This window comes from Vulpes vulpes, chromosome 1, assembly GCF_048418805.1.
Source record: "Vulpes vulpes isolate BD-2025 chromosome 1, VulVul3, whole genome shotgun sequence".
NCBI classification, from domain to species: Eukaryota; Metazoa; Chordata; class Mammalia; order Carnivora; family Canidae; genus Vulpes; species Vulpes vulpes.
Genome location: NC_132780.1, coordinates 141,417,764 through 141,437,385, shown reverse-complemented (window position 1 = coordinate 141,437,385; position 19,622 = coordinate 141,417,764). Strand labels below are relative to the sequence as shown.

Genomic DNA, 19,622 nt, shown 5'->3' with positions numbered 1-19,622 from the left:
AACACTGTCTGCAGGGAGCCCTGACAAGACCCTCCCCAGACTATCCCTCTTCGGGTTTAGCTTCATGGGCCACAGAGGCAGGGGGAAGGGCCCAGGGAAGGAGGCCACCCAGACTGGGTGGGATAATTGGGAGGTTCTTGTAGGGGTGTAGGGGGGGTGACTGCCTCCTTTTTCCGCCTCGGAGCTCACTCCACTCTCAGGAGGATAGGGTGCACCCAGGAGTTCCTGGTTCTGGAATAGTCAGGGTTGGGGGCAGGGAGGATGGTGTGTGCCGCTGGAATCTGGGGATTCTTTCCCTTCCTCTCCCTCTCCCCCCACCCTCTCTCTTCCCACCCAAGCTCCCTGGCTTTCTCTTGGAGATGATAGAGGAGCTCCTTCCCACTCCCTCAGGTCAGGGGAAAATGAATAAAGGGGTGTGTCTGGGCAGCAGGGGAATAAGTGGGTTATCTGTTTGCTCAAAGGGCAGGGGAAAGACTTGGAGGGAGGCCTGTGGGGGCAAACCTTGGAGCCCCCTTCAGGTGAGGAGGGTCCAGAGAGGCAGGCAGCAGAACATCTCCGAGGAGGGGTGAGAATCAGAACTGGTCTTGTTTCACCACTTGGTCCTTACTCTGTGTCACCAGAAGGGCAGGAATGCCTGTCCCAAGTGACCTAGGCCTGCCCCAGGTCCCACCCAGAGGTGCTAGTGTTAGGGATCCTCAATGTGGGAGATCACGTCTCCAGGGAACAATGGGCAGTGTCTAGAGACATTTTGGGTTGTTGTAACTGGGGAACATGGGGAGGCTGCTGGCATCCAGTGGGTAGAGGCCAGTGATGCTGCTAAATATCCTAGGGTGCTTGAGACAGCCCCATGACAAACAGTCCGTCCACCCCGAATGTCAAGTGTCCAAGTTGAGAGATACCTGCGGTAAGTGAGGGGCCCAGGAGCACCCACAAAGTGAGGCCAATCGCTCTATGCCCTCCCACCACGGGGTCACCTTAGGGAAGCCTCTGACTTGGCTGCCTCTGGGAGTGACTCTGCCGGCCTCCCCTGGGGGTCTGGAAGGACCACAGGAGGGGGCCGTGTCCAAGAAAGCTGCAGAACATCAGAGGGCAGACCGAGGCTGTGAAGGTTAAATGTCCTTAGCCCTCTTGCAGCCCGCTGTCCCCTGGCCACCACCCAGCCTGAGGAGTCACTTCTCACTGTCCTGCCTCCAAACCCTGCCTGACATCTTGGACACCCAGCCTGCGAAGTCTGAGCAAATTACTCAGCTGGTTGGCAGGGGGACTTCACACACACACACATACACACACACACACACACACACACACACACTCCACCACAGCCATCACCAAAAGAATCTCCAGAGCAGGTGACAGACCCGAGCCTGTCAGGTGGGCTATAGGCAAAGGCAAGCTGAGACAGACAAGGCTGGCTGTGGCAAGGACAGGCAGGTGGCCAGACAACACAGTAAAATGAGGCACGAAGGGCTAGGAAGCTCTCTGGCCCAGGTGTGTATCTGGTCTCCTCTACAGATGGGGAGTCATCCCTGAGGGCAGGGGCTGCAGCTCCCCCCCAGATGGAGGCCTATAGATTTGTGGACAGCTGAGTTTCCAAGGCTGGCAGGAGACAAAGACTTGCCTGGACTTCTCAGGGAACTTCTGAAGAGCCAGGACTGGGTTTAGTCCTCTCTTAGGCCTAGGCCTATACTTCCAGGGCCCAGGCAGATGGTGAGGGCCCGAGAAACCAGGATCGGGGGTGCCCCTTATAGCTGAAGCCAGCTGCCCTCCTAGGCTGGGTGAGAGGTGCAGGGCTGAGGCCTTCTGCTGGCTGGGACTTGCTGCTCCCCTCCACTTAGCTCCCACTCCACAGAACACCCATCTCCCAGTGCTGTCTCTCTCAGGCCTGGAGGTCAGGTCCCAGGCCTGCATACAGAGTCCCATTCCTGTGGCCCTCTTAGGGTCTGGTCTCTTAGGGTCTGACCAACAGGCTGGCTTTTCTGGGCTGGAGAGAGATTCCCTCTGTTCCCTGAGTTTTATTTCTCTAGTGGCCGCTCTGGCTTCACACAAGCCTTTCTCCCAGGCAGCTTTGATAGTGGGGTGACTGGTCCCTCTCCTCTCCCCGACTCCAACGTCTCAGTGGAGACAGGGGGAAGGGCTCCTGTGAGTCTGGCCATCAGCGGACCATCTGAGGAAGAGGCCCATCTGCTCCTAGGGGGCATCCAGTCTGATGGAGGAGTCACCCTCCAGGGGGCACAGCCCCTTCCCTGAGGGGAGGCCCTGGTCTGCAGAGGTACAGTAGTATAAGGCCCATCTGCGCCTACCTGGGGAGTACAGCATGTTGGTGGCTAGCGTGGTGCTTGACAGTTGAAGGTTCTGGCAGGGAGGGGGAGGAGAACCCCCACCCCCACCCAGAACTCTCCAATTACAGCAGGAGTCCTAAGGCAGTGGCACGATTTTTTAAAAAAGATTTTATTTATTTATTTATGAGAGACACAGAGAGAAAGAGAGAGAGAGAGAGAGAGAGAGAGAGGCAGAGACATAGGCAGAGGGAAGAGCAGGCTCCATTCAGGGAGCCTGATGCGGGACTTGATCCTGGGACCCCAGGATCATGCCCTGGGCCAAAGGCAGGCACTAAACCACTGAGCCACCCAGGCGTCCCAGTGGCACATTTTAATACCTGCCTTCCTCTTCTGTCCTCTTTCCCACTTCCCACACACGCTGGCACAGTCTGTAACCTGGTCGCTTTTGATCTTCCTGGTCCCCACCCACCAGCCCAAGGGCCATCTCCGTGCAGGGGGCAGGAGTTCCAGCACCCCTACCCAAGGGCACCTCTACCAGACTTGGCTGTTCTCATTGTACTGTCCAATCAGGATGAGTCTGAGTCTCTCCCCTTCAGCCCACAGCTTCCAGGAAGGGGTTGTCCCTGACACCCCAACTTGACCTTTTTATCTTGAAAGCCCCCTCATTTCCAAGAGGCTCCTTCCCGCCGACATGGCACTCCTCCTGTATGTCTCTGTGCCTTCCCATGGCGTTCTCTGTGTCTCTCCTCTTCTCATACATAAACCAGTTGTATTGGATTAGGGACTCACCTAATTCCAGCATGACTTCATCTTAACTATTTACTCCTGCAATGACTGTATTTCCAAATAAGGTCACATGCTGAAGTCCTGGGGATTAGGATTTCAACATCTCTCTCAAGGGGACACAATCCAACATTCTGCTTGGCATGCTTAGGCCACTGGCCTGGCTGTCATGTCTATCCAGGGGCAACCGTGAACTCTTTGACTTGAGAAACTCACCCTATAGTGTTGTGTATGGCCATCGAGGATGGGGACCGTTGGGGTCATTGGGGTGTCCGTCTGCCCAGCCTGCTGGAGTGTTAGCCACAGAACAGATGCTCAGGCCACTGAGTGGAATCAAGAATCTTGTTCCAAGCCAACTTTGGACAAGTCCTCCCCAACCCCTTTTCTGGGTCTCAACTTCCTCATCTATAAGAACATTACTTATAGTTAATTAAGTTCTTATTATGTGCCAAACACTGGACTAAGGACTTTACACTTGTTTAAGTCTTAAAACAGCTCAAGGACACGGTATCATTATCCTCATGTAATAGAGGAGAAAGATGAGGGCCAGAGGTGACAAGAAATATATAGTTGGTCTCTTCTCCTGGCTCCTTGGAATTTTTTGAGTGATAATGGCATCTTTTGTTCTAGTGAGGCCATTCCTGGAGGACTTCTGGATAGCCTCAGGATGGGGGCTGGTGGCCAGGAAGACCAAGCCATGACTAAAAGCCTAGAACTTTTAACCCAAGGAGAGAACAGGGGCTGGAGATTGAGTTAATAATTAATCATACTCCTGGGTGGGTGGGTGGGCTCTCCTTAAACACTCCTAAAGGGGGGGGTGTTATTTTTTTATTATTTATTTTTTAAGATATTTAATTTATTTATTCATGAGAGGCAGAGAGAGAGAGAGAGAGAGACAGAAAGAGAGACAGAGACACAGGCAGAGGGAGAAGCAGGCTCCGTGCAGGGAGCCCGATGCGGGACTGCTTCCCGGGACTCCAGGATCAGGCCCTGGGCTGAAGGCGCGCTAAACCGCTGAGCCACCCGGGCAGCCCAATGGGGGGTTTAGAGAGTTTCTGGGTTGGTGAACCCGTTTATGGGCTGAGAGGGTGGTGCACCCCAACTCCACAGGGACAGAAGCTTGTACGCTTGGGACCTTCCTGATTTCACCCTATGTCCTTCCTCATCCAGCTATTCATCGGTATCCTTTAGCACATCCTTTTGCAAGAAACAGATGAATGTAAGTAAACGTTTCCCTGAGTTCTCTGAGTTGTAGCAAATCGTAAAACCTGATGGAGGGGCTCATGGGATCCCTGACTGAGAGCTGGTTGGTCAGGAGCACAGGTGACAACGTGGGACTTGTGACAGGCGTCTGAAGTGGGGGCAGTTTGTGGGATGGAGCCCCTGGGGGTTCTGACGCTAACTTTAGGTAAACAGCGTCAGAACTGAATGGAATCGAAGTGCACCCAGGTGGTGCCTGGAGAACCGGAGAAATGGTTGGTGTGGAGAAAGCCTCCTTTCCCTCATTTGGTGTCAGACTGTTTTGTGTATAAGGACAACAGGTTTCCTGTTCAAGAGGTGTGATACAGGGCAGCCCCGGTGGCTCAGCGGCTTAGCGCCGCCTTCGGCCCAGGGCAGGATCCTGGAGACCCTGGATCTAGTCCCACGTCGGGCTCCCTGCATGGAGCCTGCTTCTCCCTCTGCCTGTGTCTCTGCCTCTCTCTCTATGTCTCTCATGAATAAATAAATTAAAAAAAAAAAAAAGAGGTGTGATACAGCTGGCCCAACATCACCCAGCCGGTATGTAGCTGAGCTGGGATTTGAACCTAAATCCTCAATTCTTGTCCATGATCTTCTGTTGGCTGTAAAGGGAGGAAGAGAAATGGACTCTGGGTCTCCCTGTGGCCTCCCTCCTCCTTCTGGGATTCCACCGTGACACCTTGCAATCCTTTCCAGCACTCTGCGTGGAGCTGGACACCCAATCCTGGTTCAGGAAATGTTCGTCAGATGAGCAGATTGTAATTCCTTCTTTCTGACCTGGGTTCCGCCTGTGAGGAGGCACCAGGCGCAGGGTCTGGGTGGGTGTGGGTGCCCTCCTCTATTCCAGCCTCCCTCCTTGGGGCTGTGCTCGTCCCAGCACCTGTGTTCTGTCTGCTGTTTGGACATTATCTGGAGTTTCACATCTGGAAACACTTGAACCTGACTTTGTGCTTCATGAGGAGGTTAGGGGAGAAGACCCTATGAGGTGGGATTAGGGGAGACCTTGCCCCAAGAGAGGCGGAGGCGTGCCAGGCAGGTGAGGAATTCAGGGGTCTAGGCTGAGGTCTGTCCAGGCCATGCTGTGCAGACAATGCGGCTTGCCAGGCAAAGTGGTGCTGTGTCTGCCCACTCATACAGAAAACAGGCTTTGGGGGTGCTGAGGTGCCTTCATGAACCAGGGTGCTTGGTTCAAGACCTTTCTTGGCTGCTGAAAGCACCCCCTCTAGGACCTACTCTGAATCAATACCACTGGTCACTCCCAAATGACCCAAAACACATCTGGTTTCTTTCTTCCTCGGCCTATGTTCCCAAGAACTGATCGGAGCCCCTGGGACCTTCAGAGGCCAACCCCAGGATGTTTCCCTGGTTGCCTACAGCCCCTGCAGACAATGCCAGCTGGTTCTTACCTGGGCCTCCCACCACTTTGCTGCCCCTTAACCCAGGTCCCCAGCCTTATTTGGCCTTTTGGACTTTTCTGTCTGACCTAATGGTCCCCTCACTGCCCACTCCCCATTCCCAGCCTCAGAGCAGTTGATGGGAGTGTTTCTGATTTAATCCAATGACTCTAGGGAAGGCATTTGGTACCACGCTGACCATTTTGGACTTAATAATTGTGAGTTCTTTCATTCCTCCTCTTTGGATGTCAACTTTTTTGGCTGAATAGTAAAAAGTTTGAATGGGCAATATGTCTTGATTTGAGGCTTCCATATCATCCTAAGATTTTTCTCATCCTTGTCCTAGCACCCCTAAATCCAAACTGTGGAGCAAGGGATATCACCTCTGTGTGTCCTGGGTTCCTCATCTCGAAATTTGGGATAGGGCTTCTATGAGGACTCAGTCAACTCATAGAGGGTGGTAAGAAGGGTGCTGGACCTAGTGGGAGTTCAGATCTGTCTCTGGCTTGCCCACTGGGCCACAGGTACCTAGGATCAGTCTTGCTGCTGTGTCCCTGGACCCCAGCTCAGGGCCTGGAGCACAGGAGGTGCTCAGAAGGGTTTCATGGAGGGATCAAGGGCCAGACTGCAGTTTGCAGCCTCTGGGGCCTGCTGTGTGTGTTCCCTGCTCCAAATTTACAGCCAGTTTCTGCCCACCCACTGGCTGGCACTCTGCTCTCCAGCTCTAAGACTCTGGGGACTCCACTCGGAGGTCCACATTTCATAAGGCCGTGGATCTGTCATACATGTGAAGGCTAAGGCCTGGACCAAGCTGCCCACAGCTGGCCACCAGGGCCACTGTCCTTCCAAACTATGTTAATCAAGTAGGGGGCATCTCTCTGTAGCTTGGGGGTGGGTGAACCTCACACACAGAGACAGATCCCATTGCACATGCAGCATACACTGCATGTGACCATGTGGCTGAGTGGGCCTCTGGGGAGTGGGCTAGAGTGGCCACAGGAAATTTCTTACAGAAGGTAGATTACAGGGGTGCCTGGGTGACTCAGTCAGTTAGGTATCTCCCTTTGGGTTGGATTGAGCCCAGAGTCGGGCTCCCTGCTCGGCGAGGAGTCCGCCTCTCCCTCTGCTCTTTCCCCTGCTCATGTTCTCTAATAAATAAACAAAATCTTAAAAAAAAAAAAAAAAAAAGGTAGATTACAGTAGAGCCTGGGGATTGGTAAGATTTGACTGGGCAGGAGACTTGTCTGGAAGGAGGCTTTTTGGGGAGGCCCTCAGGCACTCCTGAGGGGAAAGGGACAGGTTGGTTGGGGGCCTGGGCTGACTGAGATCCTCAGAAAGGCTTTTCCCAGACTCCTCCCAGGCCAGTAACCTCAGACAAACCCCTAGAGCCTCACTGAGCCTCTGTGGAAAAACCATTTTCTGAAGAGAAAACCACACTGCTTTGGAGTACTATTAATGGCTACAGCATTAATTATAGTTGGCATTTATTGGGTGTTTTCCCTGGGCCAGGTGCTGGGCCAAGGGGGCACTTGGCATATCCCATCTTATGGAAGACTCACAGCAAACCCATGCCTGACCTGGAGCAGACTCTCTGGGGAGTAAATGCCTTAAAACACATAATACAGTCACTTAGCCTAATTCCAGGCACATAATAACTGCTCAAGAAGCTGTAGCAACAATGACAACAAATAAGGATATTATTTGGTGGGCTGCTGTGGCCCCACTTCCTTGCCTCTTCCCCTCCAGAACCACCTGCTGAGTCTTTTAGAAGCAACCCTCCTGGGATCTTCCTCCTTCAGGAAGCCTTCTTCCTGGGCCAGTGGGGAACCTGTGGTTTTGCACGGCCTTTCTCCCTGAATCTCTGTCCCACCTATCTGTGTGGCCCTCGAGGATTCAGAATGTGGGTCTGTGTCCCATCCCAGTTTCCTCACGGCGGGGGCTGGGAGCTGACCAACTCCGAAGTGAACACAGCAGCCCCTCCTGCCTGAGACTCCCCCAATGTCTCCTGTGCCCATTCTCTCCCTGGAGAAACTGAGGTCTGACACCATAAGTCTCTTGTCCAGACACCGAACAGGTCCTACAGATATAGAGGACCCTCCAGGGCAGCAGCACAAATCGGACACCTGCCTCAGAGCTTTTCTTTTCATTTTTATTTTAAAGGAAAAAAAAAAAAAACAGTGCAAAAACCCATTTTCCAGTGTCAGCCATGCCCACCCCCCACCCCTAGGTCACGTCCCTGGCTGGGGGCCTGACTCTTCCCCCCTCCACTCTGCAGCCCCTCCCCTCTCATGCAACCCACAGGGCTGGAGGCTCCACTTCTCTGGAGTGCCAGGACCCAGGGGGCTTGGGAGGAGGGAAGAACTAGGAGGGCAGCCCCTGGTCTGCCTGCCCCGCCCAGGTCTCCAGCCATGGCACCAGGTACCCCTCTTGGCTCTCAATAACCCTCTCCTGACCACACTACTCGCGTGGGGGGCACTGATCTGGGGAACCCTGTCCGCACCCCTCTTTGCCCCGGGTCCGGCTCGGGGCTCTCCTCACTGAGGTTGGGGGGGGGTCCCTCCCTCCCTCCATGGTGGGGGAGAGTGGTGAAATCCCCAGGTTTAAATACCTTAATGAAAGCAGGGATGGGGGAGGAAGGGGCTTTAGATCTAATAAATTATTAGCGTTTTTTTTTTTTTTAGTGTCCGTGGGGGGCGGGTGGGGTGGGGGGCAGGGCGTGGCCTCCAGGGCCCCTCCCTCCCCTTACTGGTGAATCTCATTCTCTATGAGGCTGTCCTCATAAGACTGGAAGTCTGTGTCCGTGAGGCCATCAGGAGGCATCAGCAGCTCCTCATCTTGGGACGAGGACAACGGGGGCTCATCCCCCGAGCTCCCGGGAGCCCCATCCCCATCCCCGTCCACCTCGGAGTCCTGCAGCACCTGAGCGATGTATTTCTGGAGGGCAAAAGGGATAGAGGGTGAGGAGGGACAGCTGCTCCTCATGGGGGGGTTCTCAGGGCCTCCATGGAGCAGGATAGTGATCCTCCCCGCCCCAGGAGGGGTGGGCAGCCCCCTCAATGAAGCCAGATCTTTCCCTGGCCCCCTGGGGGCTGGAACAGGCTTGACTTTCTGGAGGACTGATGGGACCCCTGGCTTTGGGTTGAGCTTCGCTGGCAGGCTCCTCCCCACCAGGCCACCAGCCAGTGTACTCACCGCAGATTTCGGGACAGCGGCAGCAGTGGGGGGCCGACCGTTGCTTCTGGGGTCCACAGCATCTGTCTCTGTGTGCTCAATCTTGGGGTGCCCAGAATGAGTCAGGGAGTGGGGAGATGTCCTCACCCTCAGCCACGAGCAGGACCCCGTGCCTTCCTGACACCCTCGCTGCCCCTGCCCTCAGCTCCCACCCATCCCCCTGCTCCCCTGCACCCCCTTGAGCTGCTGCCCTCAGCCCTCCCCTGCCCCCCTCGCCCCACACCTTGTAGTTGTGGGCACTGAGGTATTTGAAGTGTCCGAAGCAGACGTGGCAGAGACAGATGACGATGGTGATGACCAGGACCACGAATGTGAACATGGACGTGGGGGCTAGGAACCCTGGGGTGGGGGGGGAAAGGATGGGGCTGCTACCTCTCCTCTGGGCACCCCCTCCAGGGGCCCACCACCCCACGTCTGCCGCCTTCTGAAAGTACTCTTGCATTCCTCTGTGCTGTGGCCTGACCTGGCTTCTCCTGGGCTCCTCGCCTGTGATCCTTGGGCCATCACGGCCCCTCCCCTGGCTTGCTCTGCCTTGACTCTGGACGGAGCCCCCCTCCCCCCGCCCGTCCCTGGTGCTCCAGGAGGTGTGTGTGGATGGGGGGGGAGGGGAGGTGGCCCTCACCCGTGCGCATGGTGGAGAAGAAGAGCAGCCAGAAAAGGCAGAGGATGGGTGCGGCCACCACCTGGTTCACAGCCCCTGAGTGGATCTTCTTGTCCAGCTTGGCCGGCAGGTAGGCGTAGTAGAGATTGTACCTGTCTACCAGGTGCTTCAGCAGCATGTACATGAGCCCTGGGGGAAGCCACATGGGCCCTGACCTCGGAACCTGTGACACCGGACCTGTGTGCCTGTCATGGCTCATCCTAGTCCTTCCAAGACGGCTGGGGGCTGGCTTCCCTCCTCTTGCCCCAGCCCCCAAACAGGACAGAGCCCCAGCCTGTCACAGGATCACACAATGTCAGTTTCCTCAGCTTCCCCACTTCGTTCCGCGGCCCCTCAGTGAAAACCCTATTAGAAGTCTATTCATATGAGTCAACAAGCTTCTCCTTGAAACCCTTGTTTTTTTCTCTACCCTGTCCCTTAACAGATGGGTATAAATTAGGTGGTAAGTTCTATTTTCCTGGAGGCTTAGGGAATGGGAGCTTCTGAATGAGGACGAGGAGGTTAGTTTGGGAGTTTGGAGCCTTCAGCAACCAGGGAGGGTGGTTAAGGGGTTAGGATGTTATGAGGGGGAAAGCAGAGGGGCACCAGTGGGGTGACAGGTGCAGGGAAACTTTGCTAAATTTCAGAAGGAAGAAGGGCTTGTTCAAGACGCACAGCTTAGCTACAGTGGGGTATCTCCATGAGTGGCAAGAGCCCAACCCCACCCTGGAATCCAAAGGTCTTTCCTGAGCATATGGTATTGTGTCCAAGTGTACCCGCAGACCTTGTGTAGGTGTGAGTGTGTGTGGGCATGCGCGAACACCTCTGTGGGTATGTGATCTGTATCCAAGTATATCAGTTGAGTGAAGGCACTTGGTGTGGATGAGTATGGCCATGTTGGGGTGACTTTGCCCAGGGGTCCAGCACAACAGCTGGGGCCAACCTGAGCTGAAATGGCTTTCCCCCTCCTCCCCCCAGGCCAGGCCCCAGACTGAGGCAGGGACCGGGCGGGAGGCCCGAGGGGCCGGTCTCCCAGCCGGGGCCCTGTCCACTCAGGGTGGCCTTCCTTACTAGAGTGAGGCAGGTGAGGTCCTGGGTCCCCCCGAGCAGGGCCCAGGTCCCGGCGCGGCGGTGCCTACCGAAGGGCACGATGATGGGGCAGGTGATACTGTAGGTCATGACCACCGTGAAGACGCACATCATCCAGGCGTAGGCTGCGCCAAACTGGAACTCGTAGGCCTGATGCTGGGGGGGAGATGGGCAGGAGGGTGGCTCAGGGAGGGGAGGGACAGACTGGAAGGGCGCAGGGCAGGTGGGAGGGGATGGGGAGCTACGAGTGAAGCCACAGGGGGGGGGGGAAGGAACCCGATATCTAGGGTGGGGCAGGGGAAAGGAGATGGAAAGAGGGGCTGTGGCTGAGATGGGGTTAGGGTGGGTACAGTGACGGGTCACGGGTGAGGGGAACCTTTGAGAGATCGGGGGCTGGCAGGTGGGTAGGCCTGGGGATGGGATGCTGAGAGCCCTTGTACGGGGTTAGGGCGCACAGACCCTAGGTCTAGGGACCCGGACCTCCCCCAACTCCCATCAGAACACTAGACTGTCAGGACTGGCAGGGGCCTTCAGGGTTGTCTATATTGATCCATCACTGCCCATACGGGAAGGCTGAGGCTCCAGATAGGAAGGGGCTAGCGCAGGGCGACGGAACCGGTCCCCCAAGTTCCAGCACCCCTGAGTCCCCACACCCTAGCACGGCTGCCGCTGTTCCTGGTTGGGCCCACCAGGGGGCGCTGCGCGGGCCGCGGCGGCCCCAGGCGGCCATACCCGCTTCACGTTGCGCCTCTCCGCGGCAGAGCGCGCCAGGCAGAGCCGGATCATGTACATGAGCAGGCCTGGGATGCGCAGCAGGTCCATGGCGTTGCCGATAAAGGCTGAGGCAATGACGTAGTTCACGAAGAAAGCGCCGTTGTCGGGCAGGAACACGCACCTGCAGGCACCAAGTGCTCCAGCACTGCACCCTTGGGTGACCCAGTGGCTGCCTACCCACTGCCAGCACAGCAGCACACCACACCTTCACCCTCGACGCGCCTTCCTTCGTGGGGACACCCCAGCTCAGCTCTTAAGCGCCCGTGTCCCAGTCCCCCCAGGGTGTGAGCCCCAGGAGCAGATGTCAGAGTGTCAACAGACACCTTCAATGCCCTCAGTGTGAGCAGATACAACCTGAGAGTGTGAGCCCAGGAGGGGTCTCCTAGAACTTGTACCCTAGGAAGACCCATGGAGAGTGCTCCAGATCCCTAAGGCCACCAGCGTTCAGGGTATGACTGCCTGAGATCCCCACAGACAACCCCCATGAGACCCTCAAAGACCCCTAAGGGTGTGAGCCCTAGGAATACCCAGAAAGTACTCCCTTCGACCTTAAATTCATTCACAGTTACCCTCCAGAATGTGAGCCTCAGACACCTCCAGAACATAAGCCCCACAGACCCTTCTTCAAAGACCTTCAAGGTGGGGAGCCCAAGAACCTTTGTCAATGCCTGTGACACCCCAAACGTGAAATTATCATAGATGGCCTAAAGCAAGACCCCTAGAGCTTGTGCCCACATATATAGCCATGGTAAGTGGCCCTCCATCCTCCTGACCCCAAACAGCCTCACTGGGCTGTTTATAGGTACCCCATAAATACCCCAAGTATGAGCCCCAGAGTCCCCTGTAAATACTCCAGAGTTGTAAGCCCAAGAGATCCATAGATACTGAAAGGTATCCATGGATATCCATGGGCTCCAGGGACCTTCAGGGATAACCCCCAAGTCACTCCCAAAGTATGACCAAGATCCTTTTACAGACACCTTTTCAAACCTCTTGGGTGAAACTTGACTCCTAGAGTGAGTCCCAGAGTACAAGCTCTATAGGCTCTCACAGAAATCCCCCAGTGTGGGTCCCAAATCCCTCAGTGTACCCTGAAGGTGACCTCTAGAGGGGTTCCCAGAGAATGAGCCCCAACACAGACCCCAGGGACACTTCCATGTCCACAACAGAGCACTGTGATGTAATCTTTGGGATGACCTCACCACACCATGTGAGTACCCCCCCTCCCTGCAGCAGGGTGGGAAGCTTTGCAGCACCCTCCCATGGGGGAAGGCGGTGTGTCTCAGGCATGCCCACCCGTCTTCTGGTCTCTTTCCCTGGGGCCCAGGTCACTCACTCAAACCGAATAGCTGCCTCAGCCAAGAATTTCTTGTCAAAGAGCCAGCGGAAGAAGAGGTCCAGGCTAGAGAGGAGGAGCGGAGAGATATATGTGTGAGGGCCTGGAATGGCCCAGAACACCAGGGGAGGAGTCGTCTAGTCCATGAGCCTCTGGGGATGCCCCCACAGACGTGGGTCCCCCAGCTCTGTAAGGGAAGTGGGAGCTCCCCTTGCCCATCTATCCACCCCCCAACCCCAGCTCCCATCCCATCCTCTGCAACCCACCTGCTCAGTCCCAGCGAGGGCAGAAGCAGCACCATGAAGATGAGGAAGGTGTAGCACTTGTGCATGGTGGTCCTGTTCTCCCCGGAGCTGGGGCAGGGGGCACAGGGCTCAGGTCAGGTGAGCCAGCCCCCCTGCCTGTTCCGCCAGCCAGTATGGTGTCCCAGGCTGCTCTGCTGGGATGGGGGCCTCCTGGTGGGAGCATGCTGGCCAGCCTCCCTTCCCTGACAGCTCTGGGACTCCCTGGGGCAGGGAAGCCAAAGGGGCAAGGGCTGCCCAGTAGGGATGATCACACACCTAGGAGGGCCAGCGTGCAGGGCGTGTGAGGCCACTCACCGTGTCCAGTGAGCTTCGAAGAAGGCTGAGTAGTAGACAATGGTGGGGAGCAGGGCCGAGAAGCACCACAGCAGCAGGGTGGGGAAGAACTGAGTGATGATGGGATTCTGCAGAGGGGCACAAGGGGACCTATCAGGTGGGGGCCGTCTAGTGGGCCCCAGTCTGGCTCTGCTTACCTGCCCCCTCCCCTGCTAAGCCCAGGCCCCATGGCTCCCAGGGCCCCGTGGCAGAAGTCCAGAACCCGTGCAGGACCGAGGCGAAGGTGGGAGCCGGGGTCATGAGGACCACTGGAGGGTGAGTAACGCTAGTGGTTAGCATTTCCTGAGTACCTCCTAAGTGCCAGGCACAGATCCTGGGCTTTACATGTGTGGATGTCACAACAATGCTATTACCCTCCTTTACAGATGAGCGAACTAAGGCAAAAAGAGATTCAGTAGGTTACCCGGCTCATAAGCAGTGGGGTGGGGATGTGAACCTGGGCAGACTGGGTCTGATATATTTTGCTCTTATCACTCAGTAATTTTCAAACCGTCTGACTTTGGACCTTGAGGCCCTAAGGAGGTATGCCATGTGCATGGCAGGAGGGGTGAGGGAAGAGCTGGTGTAAGTGACCCTCACTCTACTGCCATCTGAGCAGACTTGCTTTTCCACACTGGGTTTCATGTAAAAGTCTATTCAATAGGGACGCCTGGGTGACTCAGCGGTTGAGTGCCTCTCTTTGGCCCAGGGCGTGATCCTGGGGTTGCAGAATCGAGTCCTGCATTGGGCTCCCTGCATGGAGCCTGCTTCTCTCTCTGCCTGTGTCTCTGCCCCTCTCTCTGTGTCTCTCATGAATAATTAAAATCTTAAAAAAAAAAAAAAAAGAGTCCGTTCAATAAAGGCATCAGAATCTAAGTTGGGAAGCCAATAATGGAGTCTGAACCTCCATTCTTCTGTCAGGGAGACGGGGTGGGGGGATGAGGAGAAGGGGCTTGTCTGAGGTCACATGGTCAGTTAAAACCAGCCCTGGGCTCTCTCTCTTTCCGGGTATCTCTCTAGGTGTTTGCAAACCCACAGGTGGTCTTGCTAGAGGGAAGGCAGCATGGAGCTCAAGGGATGTTCATAGGGGGCTCCACAGCCCATGGTTGTGCGGGAATTCTGGGTGGGGCTGGGCTGGGCAGGAGGGCATTCTGGTTTCCCCCTAAAGAGGGATTCGAGGCCTGGCATCTGTATCTCGTGAGCCAGCATGGAGGGGTGGGGTGGGGTGGGGCGGGGTGGGCATGGGCCTCACATTGAGGTACTCCACGGGCTTGGTGACGTTGAACTTGTCCATAGTGGTGATGATGATGGCCGGGGTGGTGAGGAAGAAGAGGAGGATGAAGAGGACAACATTGATGACCAGGCAGCGCAGCCACCAGATGAAGCCTCGGATGGAGAGGTGTTCCCTGGGAAGGCAGGGGAGAGGGACACCTTGGAACCCCCCCTCTCCTCCCTGTACCCGCTGGAGCCAGCAGGCCCCATGAAGCCTGCCCCTGCCACCCAGTTGTGCTCACCAGTAGATGTTCTGGGGGTCGGGGGCATAAGATACGGTCCAGTTGGAGATGTGCAGGGACTCGCTGCAGGATGAGGAGCGTGGCTCCCCGCGGCAGGTGCAGCCCTGGCACTTACACACATTGAAGTCCTTCAGGATGCTGGGGGATGGGCACTGGTTACTGTGGCACCAGCCGCTGGGGGCCCCCCTGCCAATAGCTGGCCATGAGCGCAAGGACCCAGGAGCCCCGGCTGGCTGGTCACTGGGGGGCAAGGACTGGGATGGGCAGGCAGGGCAGGGGCTCACATGGCGGTGATGGTCTCATTGTGGAAGGTGACAAAGGCCATGCCAAGAGGCTTCTCGTTCACCTTCTCCTTCTCCCGCTTGTAGTCCTCCTTCAGTTTCTGTTCCAGCTTTGTATAGTACTCAATGGCCTCCACCTGTCGAGGGCAAGCGAGGCAAGGGCTCTGGGCAGAGAGCCAGTCTGGTCCCCGGTACTACACCGCTTTCAGCTTTCTATGTGTTAACCCTCCTGACAATCCCAAGGAAGGTACAATTAGCCCTGTCTTAGACAGGAAGAAACTGAGGCACGGAGCAGTCAAGACACTCGCCTAAAGCCACAGAACTGGCAAATACAGCACAACACTGTTCTCTTGACTGACCTCTTCTGATTTGGGGCTTGAAAACTTGGCCACTGTTGGGATAGGGACAAACCCAATGGGGGAACTGGGGCTTCAAGGGCTGTAGGAACAGCTGGGGATCTGCTGAGGGAGGTGCTGCACTCTGCTCTCAGTCCTGGCCGCCCCTCATCCTGGCATGGCCTTGCCTGCTCTGGGATTCTGTTTACTTTTGGTTGTTTATCTGCAAGGGCCGTTTGTGTGTGTTCCTGGGGGTCGTGGGACATACACCTGGAGTGTCTGCCTCTACTGTGACCGGTCTTCCCAGGATCTGTCCGACTCCTCCCTATACCCAGCAGGAGCTCTGGCGGCCTGAGATCACCTCATACCTGTTCACAGCCTCGCACCACACAACAGCAGAGGTGGCCACAGGGCTTGGGGTTGATCATGGTGGGGACATTCTCCTTGCTCTGGAGGTTTGTGAAGTAAAGCTTTCCCCGCTCGGCCTTCTTCCTGTGAGAACCAGGCGCCCAGTCACCCACCGCCCAGCTGGGACTGCGAATGACTGGAAGGAAGGGTCGGAGCTTGGCTCAGGGGTCATCTAGGTCCACTCCCTAAGGACAGGGGGGTGAGCTTGGAATGCATGGTTCAGATATGTCCCCATTCAAGAGTCTTCCCACCCATCCCTTGAGGGCCAAAAATTCTTCCTATGGTTTGACCTAAATTTCTTATACTGTAGCTAGAGAAGGGGATGTCCTCAGATGAGGTGGGGATGGTGGACACCTTGCCTCTTGCAACAAACTCGAATCTCCAGGGCTTGCTCTTTCCAGAGCTGAATTGACAGGCACTCCAGGGGTCGAATTAAAATCACATGCCCTGGGAAAAACCTGGAAGGGGAGCCAGGTTCCTGTGGCAGCCAGGATGCCCTCCACAATAGGCAGGGGTCCCTCCAGCGTCATCCCCCCATTACCTCTCTGCATCGAGGAACATAAGGCGAGCCACATTGTAACACGGGCGAGCTTCAAGAACCGTGCAGTTGGGATAGGCCTCCCTGAAACACAGTCCACCATCATCTTCTGCAGGGACTCTGCCCAACAGCGCCCCCTCCCGACTTGCAGCCGTCACCTCATCACCTTTAAGACATCCCCAATTCAAGCTCCCTCTCTCTGGTCTACAAAAATGGGAGTTCCATATGAATAAACCTTTGAAATTCCTTCCATGTTTATGTGAGTAGCGGGAGGAAATATGAGGGCATGGGGACTTTGCACACACCTTAATGACCTGGGATGACTGTATACCTGCGTGGTGCTAGGGAGGCCACGGCTGGGGGCTGATTCCGTGTCCAAGCTCTAAACTTCCAGTTGAGAGAAACTGTTTCTACTCATGGGTTGTTCTCTTAACCCTGTTTCCAGAATACCTGGTTACAGACCAACACAGCCTTGACCATGAACTGACTACAACTCACCCATAGCCCAGTCTACAGAATGACTCCTTCCCCAACACTGACCAAAGACTAATCCTGAACCCTGACCTGAAACTGACCCTTTACCTGGATCCAATCACCCATAACCTAGGCCCAAGACTGACCTTCTAACCCTGACCTGAAATTGACCTTAATCTTGCCTTGAAACTGAGCAGAGGGAAACTGTGACTCTCAGTACTGGTACCTGGCAGGACTCGAGAGGTGCTTGTTGATGGAAGGAGCAGTTCCTTCTTACTTTTCATTACACACTGCTCCCTCCCTGCTCTCTAATCTAGACTGAGCCACATCTTTTTTTTTTTTTTTTTTCTTAAGATTTTATTTATTTATTCATGAGAGACACAGAGAGGCAGAGACATAGGCAGAGGGAGAAGCAGGCCTCTGCAGGGAGCTTAATGCAGGACTTGATCCCAGGACCCTGGGATTAAGACCTGAGCTAAAGGCAGATCCTCAACCACTGAGCCACCCAGTTGTCCCTGAGCCTTGTCTGTAAAAAAAAACTTTTTAGGGGCACGTGGGTGGCTCAGTTGGTTAAGCATCTGCCTTTGGTTCAGGACATGATGTCAGGGTCCTGGGATTGAGCCTCATGTTGGGCTCCCTGGCTTGTGTTGTGGGGAGTCTGCTTCCCCTTCCTTTCTCCCCCTTCTTTGTTCCCCATCCCCCCAAATGAATAAATAAAATCTTAAAAAAAAAAAAAACCTTTTTAATAAAGAACCACCAAGTGTCACAGAGGTATAAGATCTAGTTCTAAAGTAACAATATGGACCATGCAAATCCATGAGAATTTGGAAACTTCAATCTGGGATGGGGTCCTTGAAATGCACTGTAGACCTTTCCCCTGTTGCTGTGTTGTTCCAACTATTTTAGGGTTCTTCTTCAGAAGGACCTTCAGCCTTGTGGCAGGCTGAGCCCTCATTCTCACCCAACTAATCCGCTAACCCCCTAATCCCCACCATGCAGGCTTTCTGATTTTGCATACAGGATCTTCCCTAGTTCTTCTGGGGCAGCCTTCCAATCCAGACAGACCCCCAGACTTGGATCACAAACCCTACTCATCCATCACCATACATCAAACCTGGGCCAACAGCTTAGACACAGTAGGTGCTCAATAAATATGTGCGGAACAAATGGATCAATGAGATGATTGCTCCCTGATACTCAACTCCTTGGGGATATTCTCCAAGCTCCAATTAGGACTATAGTCTCCCCCACTCCTGTTCAAAGGCTGATCACTAATTTTAATCACAGTTTGCTTCCTAAACGAAACCACAGACTGACCCTTGAAACAGAAAGCCTCAACCACGAACTCCCCACAGGTACCCATCAGGTCTGGTATGAAGTAGGTGTATGACAAATGTGTGCTGAATGGATGCTTGGTTAGCAGGGTTCACTTCCTCATGGCATGCAGGGCCCTGTCAGAGACCCCCTGCCCACCCCAATGTTTCCCCAATGGAAACACACCTCTTCCTGACTCTACTCTGTTTCTCTCACTGCTTTGGTTTTCTTCTTGGCACCTGCCCCTGCTTGACATGGTGTCTATTACTCATTCATTTGTTTCTTATCTGCCTCGCCCACCAGAATGTGAGCCGATGAGGGCAGAAGCTTTTTCTTTTTTTGTTTACTGCTGTAACCCCAGCTCCTACTCCAGTGTAGGCACACGCCAAGTACTCAGTAAGTATTTGTTATTAAAGGCTTACCAGTACAAGCTGACAACTGATCCCAACAGGACGGTCATATTAAGATGTCGCCTAATTCTGAGCACACACTGTCCTTAATCCTGACCCAGACTGCCCCCTAATGCCGATCACAGCTTGGACTCCAGATAGGATCCCAAGTCATTCTCCTACTGACCGAGGATGATCTAAATTTGATTTCTGTTCTTTAACTTCTATGAGGGTCTGGCCTGTTTCTAATTTGTTAATGCTTGGGGTATAGAAGGTGACAATAAATGCATGTGGAACAAATGATTATCTGTTCACTATTGCGGATCACAAACCACTCATTTACCTGCAACAAAGGGGTCTGTGATCTGAACCTGACCAGAAACTGAGTCTCGATCCTGTTCTGATCCAGGCCAACTGACAGTGGATCTAGACCTCACTAAGTCCTTGATCCTGACCACCAATGTCCCTTATCAGGGCCACTGGCCAACTCCTAATTCTGGTCACAGACCGACCTCAGACCAAACTCTGATCAGACCTTGCATCAGCTCCTAATGCTAACCACCACCATGTGAATCCCGTGAGTGCTCAATGATCTTTCATTTATTTCTAGGGTCCCAAGGCTCACCACAGTGACTTAGCCCTAATATTGTTTGAAAAAGTCTGCTGAGTGTACAGATGAATGTATGACAGGATCCCTAATCCTGTACATGCACTGTTCCAACCACCTGGCACTCCTGGAGATGTATACTCCCCTCTCCACAAAACAACTCCAGAGGTGAAAAGAGCCTCAGGGAACATGTAGCTCAGGTTTTCAGGGCTCCCTCAGGACCCAGTGAAAGCCAAGGAGCTCCCCTCTGCCAGTCTGCACACAAACCCCAGCATGTCACATAAAAGTTTGAAGCCACACATCTCAAGGGGCCTATTGTCCCTGGTCAACAACCCATGACCCAGTTCAAGCCAGGAGGGGAGATGGGCATGGGAGGGGGT

General features: G+C 54.7%; 1 protein-coding gene across 5 annotated transcripts in view; it reads right to left on the bottom strand.

Annotated features, from left to right (window-relative positions):
- Positions 1-7,830: 7,830 nt before the first annotated feature.
- TMEM63B (transmembrane protein 63B) overlaps positions 7,831-19,622 on the bottom strand; it is a 25,990-nt gene continuing 14,198 nt past the window's right edge. For all 5 annotated transcript variants that reach the window (XM_072732844.1, XM_072732854.1, XM_072732870.1 and 2 more), the window contains 14 exons: positions 16,462-16,542; positions 15,881-16,004; positions 15,181-15,314; positions 14,897-15,034; positions 14,635-14,788; positions 13,365-13,471; positions 13,032-13,118; positions 12,766-12,831; positions 11,388-11,550; positions 10,706-10,811; positions 9,549-9,716; positions 9,150-9,265; positions 8,888-8,968; positions 7,831-8,629 (listed from right to left, as the gene is read on the bottom strand). In XM_072732844.1, coding sequence (XP_072588945.1) covers positions 8,438-8,629; positions 8,888-8,968; positions 9,150-9,265; positions 9,549-9,716; positions 10,706-10,811; positions 11,388-11,550; positions 12,766-12,831; positions 13,032-13,118; positions 13,365-13,471; positions 14,635-14,788; positions 14,897-15,034; positions 15,181-15,314; positions 15,881-16,004; positions 16,462-16,542 — 1,717 coding nt within the window. In that variant the 3' untranslated portion in view covers positions 7,831-8,437. The remainder of the gene's footprint in view (positions 8,630-8,887; positions 8,969-9,149; positions 9,266-9,548; positions 9,717-10,705; positions 10,812-11,387; positions 11,551-12,765; positions 12,832-13,031; positions 13,119-13,364; positions 13,472-14,634; positions 14,789-14,896; positions 15,035-15,180; positions 15,315-15,880; positions 16,005-16,461; positions 16,543-19,622) is intronic.